The 7,179-nt window shown below is 34.7% G+C and overlaps 1 protein-coding gene across 1 annotated transcript in view; it reads left to right on the top strand.

The window, feature by feature from the left end:
- The window catches only part of LOC106880231 (polycystic kidney disease protein 1-like 1), a 246,725-nt gene that overhangs the window by 214,181 nt on the left and 25,365 nt on the right, over positions 1–7,179 (top strand). The window contains exons 50-54 of the mRNA XM_052970309.1: positions 433–601; positions 2,734–2,818; positions 3,103–3,240; positions 4,666–4,784; positions 6,440–6,550. Of these exons, the coding sequence (XP_052826269.1) occupies positions 433–601; positions 2,734–2,818; positions 3,103–3,240; positions 4,666–4,784; positions 6,440–6,550 (622 nt within the window). The remainder of the gene's footprint in view (positions 1–432; positions 602–2,733; positions 2,819–3,102; positions 3,241–4,665; positions 4,785–6,439; positions 6,551–7,179) is intronic.

Genomic DNA, 7,179 nt, shown 5'->3' with positions numbered 1-7,179 from the left:
GCTGTAGAAACTCTGCCAGATCAGATTGGAGCCTGGTGCAGCCATCCGGTTTACCAGTCCTCAGTCAAATCATCCAACCCATGGAAAGCGGACGTTAAATGATGATGATGATGATATATATATATATATATATATATATATATATATATATCTTCATTTAAAGAATTTTTTATATAGCATAAGTTCTCTAATTTATTGGAGACAAAACATAAGATTGTAATGCTTGTACCTTTCCAAAAACATGAAACTGTCACATATTCAACACATTGGCAGCTTCCAGATTACTTTAGGAATACTCTATACAGGCAGCATATAAATCTATGGCCGTTTAATTCCCTTACAAAGTAACAACAATCTGTGCAGTATATAATGTCATAACTAGCTGCTTGTTCTTGGCTGTCTTATTAATAATGTATTGTTTCTATGAAACAGACTTCAGTTTGCAGAAAATAAAACTTCTCCAAAAATCCGAAGGCTCCAATGTTTCACGACGTCAGTCAAAACGCTTGTTCCTTCCTGTCTATTGCCGCTGGATAGACTATGGTCTCTGTCTTCTGCTCACCCTTCTATGTGCAGCTGTGGTTATGTTTTTCGGACTTAGGTAAGAATACTGTTTTGAATTCTTGTGTTATTATAGCTTTTGATATCTGTTTAGATTTACTTTTGGAGAGAACGTGTTTGGTTTGGTTTTTCTTCTTTTTTATTTCTCTCTGTTTCTCAGCTAAATTATCATAACTACTAATACAATTATCATCATGATTATTGTTCAGTATTTTGTTAAAGACCGTGGTGAAGTTTTGATGGGAGATGGATTATTTGGTCTAGTTGTGTGCTGCTCCCAAATAATCAAATTCTAATGTTTAGATTTTATTAACGTGTTTATTTACAGGTTGATGTTACAATTGTTACTTTAGAAAAAGTTTTTCTTCAAAAACATCAGTGGCTAGTGTATGAGAATGTCTACTTGGCAAGAGGAGAAGATGTTATGTGCTTGCGCTTGAGGTAGAAGTGGTATAGTCACTGGTTAACCAAGAAAGCCTCTACAAGTCCTCTGGAATCCTCCACCTTGTATTTCTTGCATATCTCAATTTATAAACATAATTTGGCTCAAAACTGCATGGAATTTGCCATTATTCTTAGCACAACACAAATGTACCATAACAATGATTGGCTGAAATATGGTTGAAGATCACCTGATAAGGACAGTCACCACAAAATATGCAAACTTGAAATGCTGTGGTCTTTTCTCTTAACTGAGTCTTATAGCAAGACACTCTCTATATTTACTTACACTGTAGAAGCTTGCCCACTTGCTAACAAATTCATTGTTCTCTTTACGTGTATTAAACCTGGAAATGCTCAATGTGTGTGTGTGTGTGTGTGTGTGTGGTGGGGTTCCTCTCTTTGCTTTTCTTTCTATCCCTTAATTCCTTCTCACATACCTTCTTTTTTCCCACTTTAAAATGAATCTTCCTGATTTATTTTAAAGTGGGGTGAAATGATCACTGCAACACCCATGTCATATATTGGCAATCTTTCAACTGATTGGGGGATGATATTTCCATCTTATTTGTTGTAATATTTTGTAGCATAAGCTGCAACTTAGTTTGAACAAACCAAATTGCCAGCTCCATGAAGGGCATATTTACTAGAATGCTGTACTATCTTTTCTGTTTTTTTATTTTTCTCCATATGTTTATATCTGTGTTGATTTGTTTACTTTATTGCAGCATTCCAAAATGCATTTGGTTTTCTAAATCCTGTGCCATTTTTTAATTTTCTTCCAGTGTCTGCATGATCTGATGTGATTGTTAATTGGTCATCACCTGATTGTTTTTCAATTCATTCTTAACTGAATTGCATGCCTCTATGCCAGACATCTGTTAGCATGTACTTTTAAAACTGATTGCATGAATTGTCCAAATTTTATGACACCTAAACTTTTAACATCACTAATAATATTCACGAGTTCAAAAGTCTTGGCTTGTTCAACAACTTATAAGCAATGGCTTTCAGTGATGCAAAAGGTAAGTAAATGACTGTTAACTCTTAGAACAATTATTAGCATCCATTTACATGAAAACATGAAAGACACTTTTACCGTTAGCATGGAAAACATCATTCATTGATTTAAGAATATTTTCTGCAAAGTGTAACTATTGTCATTTACTTAAAGGTGAATTCCAGAGTCAGTAAGCTTCCTCATTATCCAATTTAACCTGGCCCCTGGGTGCCTTTTGCTGAGTCTATTGCAAGTATCTGGACTAGATCTCCAGTCAAGGGATATCTTCCTCCCTTACACCCACCACTCTCAAAGGCCCTGCAAAAAATTAAATAAAAGACAGAAAGTTTTTCCTCTACTATAGTGACTACACTACAAAACAATTGTTTTTTTAATGTAACAACCAGCCACTAACGTAACCTGTAAGCATCATCATCATCATCATCATCATGTGCCAAAGAAATTGAAAATATTTGACTCGAATTTACTGAGAAAAAACTCTGCTGTAAAATATTTTTCATTGGTCATCTAATCTTTATTACTAACATGGTGTCCCCAACATTTTGGTTTTAACACAGCCTTTGTTAGAGAGTTTGTTGAAGATGGTATAACTGCTGCTGCTACAACTACTACATAAGATGTTATACTGAGCATTTTCAATTTACTAAGTCAAAATTTTCTGATATTTTTTTAATATATGTTTTGAAATTTTTTTTTATTTTTCTTTCTAGATTTGGTCATACTAAATGTATGATGTGGTTGCAATCTGTTTACTTCAGTCTTACAACTTGTGTCTTCATCACACATCCTCTCTGTGTAAGTATTTGTCTTCTCATAAAATTGCAGTCCAACATCTTCTTCAATGTCTTCATCATCACCTCTCATTTATTGTTTACATTGCCAAACTGCCATTTCTTGCTTTCTCCTTTTCATCAGATTATCGTTCAGTTTAAAGCTTCTTCTATCATTTCTCATAATCTCTTGAAAACCTTAATCCTGCTATGGTTAGCATTTTACTTCTCGTTCTGTCACTGTCACATCCCCTTTCAAGATCTCTTTCACTTTTCTATATTCTAAACATCTGTTCACTTTCCATTCAGGTCTTCATCCTTACAGTCTACAATGCCTACAACTACCGTTCAAATCCAGCAATATTTGACCATTATGATGATGGTTTTTATGGAGAGAAACCAGAATATAAGAAAAGAAAACAACCAGTATGTTGTGAAGAATGCAAGGTAAAGTAACTTTAAAATTGTTTCATCTTGAAACTAGAAATATAAAATGTTGACCAGCCCTGATGCTGGAACCTTATCAAATTTCCATTTCTTTTGATCTTTGTCAGGCATGTAATGGACAGTTCAATTCCTATTATGTAATTTAGAATTTCAGAGACCTCTTCTAGAAAAGATTTATAACCTCAGTTGTTTTGCTTTATTTGTATTTATTTCAATTTTTCTTGAGTTTTATAAATATATTATTATACTGTAATTTAATCATATAGAAATTATTTTATAACAGGAGTTTATACGTTTAGTCTTATTTCTTATAATGTTCATTATTATGTTTCAATAATGACTTTATGTCTTTAGTTCTTATAAACTCATACTCAAATCTGGAATTAAACTCTCATGAACTTTCAGCTCTGTTGAAACTTTGATAGTTAAGTGAGATGTGATAGGGTGGGGGAGAGAGAATATTGGAACAGCTGAGGGATATTTAGCTGTCCGGAAGACAGTTCTAAATATAAAAAAGGAAATGTTTTAGAGATTTCAAAAGCACACCTGATATCCGCGAATGTTTACTTTTATTTTAATAGCAATAAGTAGTTCTACAGAGTAAGAGATGATGCTGTTTGGTTTTTAAAGTTGTTGAGTCATTAGTGTGTGTGTGTTATTAGTGTCATTAGTGTCATCTTGAAACGAGTGGGTGTGACTCCCGAACTATTCAATACCAAAAGCAGTAATAAGTGCTTAATAGGAGCTTGTGTATCAAGAAAATCCCTATTATTTAGTTCTGTTTAAACTCATTGTTAACTCTATGTCTATCCTTGTGTAAATAATGTATAAAGTGGTTGAAACTGTTTTTTGATTTTAAAACTTATTCTTAGTTTTCTATAAATTATTTTCTTATCTTTTTTGATCTTTTACCTTTTTTCATTCATTAGACTGTGACCATTAGACTGTGACCATTAGACTGTGACTATGACTGTGACCAAAGCACTGCCTTGGAGAATTTTTTAGCTGAATCAATTGACCCAGTTCTTTTTTTTTTTTTAAGCTTGGTACTTAATTCTATCGGTGTCTTTTGCTGAACTGCTAAGTTACGGGGATGTAAACACACCAGCAGCAGTTGTCTTGTGGTGATAGGCAACAAGCAGACACACAGACACACACACACACAGACACACACACACACACAGACACACACACACACGCTCACATATGATAGGCTTCTTTCAGTTTCTGCCTACCAAATCCATTCACAAGGTTTTGGTCAGACCAAGGCTATAGTCAGACCAAAGTGCCATACAGTGGGACTGAACCCAGAATGATGTGGTTGGGAGGCAAGCTTCTTACCACACAGCCATACCAGTCTTTTTTTTTTTTTAACATAATTCCCCACTACACCAGTTCACCAGGATATTATTTTATTTCTCACAGGAATTTGCTGCTCGTCAACGATCACGACATTTGCGATTTTCAAGGCCACCCCAGAAAAAGCAGTTGTTAAGTTCCAGTAAAAAGTCTATTAAAGAAAGGAAATCATATTCCTTTTTCAGGTAAAATTTTTGGTAACTAGCACTTTCCTTCTAGTTAATTGATGACCCTGTCAGTGCTAATGTTATTACTTAGTTTCTATTACTCTGTCAAAGTCCTACAATATCTTATTATATTTCTTACTTTGTAGTACTTTACTAGGTTCATCTTCATGCCATTTATCAACATGCTCAAATCCTAGCTTTCTACATAATTCCCAGTGGATTACTCTCCCTTATCATGTTGTCATGCCTTTTCTTGTATTCTTTCTGTGCCACCATGCTACATTCACTTACTATGTGAGTAACTCTTTCCTCTTTTGATTTGCATAATCTACATTGGGAATCTACTTCGTTTTTTAATTTTTTTATCTATCTTGTCTTTTATCCAATCAGTCCTTAATGCTTGATCTCTCTTAAATCACTCACTTTTTCCTCTGGAAATATTTACAATTTTTTCAATATTTTTTTTTACTGCAAAGGCTCCTCCCATGGTTTTGAAGTGCAAAAATGAATTGGCCAAAATTGGTCAGGAGTGGGATGATTAGGGATGGGGGTGTACAAAAAAAATTTGAAAAACTTTGTTTTTTCCCCACCAACATCATTTCCAAGGTTGTGGTTTAAAAAAGAAAACAGAAAAAATCTCCATCAAACAGATTAGTTCCAACTTATTTGGTCTTCCTGATCCGAAACTCCTTTGTTGAAAATTTCGTTAAAGAGTGTCCGTTTTTCTCGAAGTTATGAAGCAACAAAGTTGGTGGGGATGGTTAACGTCTGTAGTTCTGCCAGTTTTGTTTGTGTGCTTGCTTGTCTGTAATTTGACACAGCCAAACTAATACATAATGAGAAAATACTCTGAAAGTAAGGTACAGCTGAAATGTGAGTACAAATGGAATGAAACAAGTTTCGTGTAAATCAGACCACAGATTCCATAGATTGGTGGTTTTTGCGGGGTACCTTCATAAATAACCAAAACGGTACATAATGGGAAAATACCCTGAAATGTGAAAATTGTTTCCATTAATTTTATGTTTACATTATATAACAATTCCTTTTGCATCTTTGTAGAATTGTGCACATACACCATAAATCAATGCTGTTCCTGGAGTTCAAGTTTATCCCAGAAGTTCTGTTTCTATTTGATGCTGTAAATAATCAGTAAAACCTTAAACACGAACTTGTAAACCAGACTTGTGATGACACGAACAAATTGAAATATTTAATTGAATCATCATAAAATTCACTTTCATTTCAATACGGTGTTGAAATCAGCTTCAATGTTTTATGACCTGAACCATCAGTGGACCCAACGGGTCACAGGTTGTCTAGTGTTCTATAAAAAGGAAGAGCAAGACTCTTTTAAAGCCTTTCTTTAAATTTATATCACAGTCTCCTCAGAGTATCACAGGTTTCTTCAGTCAATTGGTATTTAGATTTTTTTAGATTTTAGTTATTTCTGTGGGAGGTTTTGGAATATAACACCCATGATAGTTAAGGGATTACTGTATTCGCTTAGTTGTACAAATTTATAAGGTATGCTTTTTTTTCTATTTTTTTGATTGAAGAATATAGAGAAGAGAAAGAAAATAATGGGAGTTAACATATTTATCAATAAATTAAAACAAGAGCCGAAACTAATCTTAATTTTGAAGATAAAATTCTTGTTCTCTTTTCAATAGAGATGCTGCAATGCTTGGACTAATGATTGGTGTTCTGTGTGTTATGGCATTCGGGAAAAGTTCTCACTCTTCATTCATGTTCAATGAAAGCCTTAAAAACATCTTCCTACGGTAAGTAAATAAGCTGTATCTAGAACATGCTATTGTAGTTACTCTGTGTGTGTGTGTGTGTGTGTAATTAAATAAACATTGTATTATTTAAATATTTGTTCTTGTACTTCAATCTTTGAATGCCATTATTATTTGAACGTGAGCTGTGGAATCACAGACTTTAGTGCCTAATGCATTGTTGTTTTACTACCTTCATCATCTATCATCATCCATGGTTTTAAATCCGGATTTTTGTCCCTGTTAATGAGGGTGGTTGGATCTACCGCAATGCCATAGCAACCACCCTTATACTATCTTGCCTGGTTTTGGGTGTTCTCCTTCTTCAAACCAACCCTCCCAATTTCCTCCTCCACCTGTCCCCTCCACCTTTTCCTTGGTCTACTCGCTTTCACGCTCCATTTACCTCAAACGCAATCACCCTCCTCAGAACATGCCCCTCATCCCTCCTCAACACATGCCCATACCACCTCACTCCATTCACCCTTGCCAACCATTCCACCAATTCCTCCAACCCCAACATCCCCATCAAGTCCTCAGTCCTCTTATCAAACAGCTTCACACCACACATTTGTCTCTTCATTCTTCTCAAACTTGCCATCTCTCTCCCTCCCTCAGACACCATATCTCAC

This window comes from Octopus bimaculoides, chromosome 9, assembly GCF_001194135.2.
Source record: "Octopus bimaculoides isolate UCB-OBI-ISO-001 chromosome 9, ASM119413v2, whole genome shotgun sequence".
Taxonomy (NCBI): domain Eukaryota; kingdom Metazoa; phylum Mollusca; class Cephalopoda; order Octopoda; family Octopodidae; genus Octopus; species Octopus bimaculoides.
Note: the sequence above shows the minus strand (reverse complement) of the source record. Positions and strands in the feature narration are given on the sequence as shown.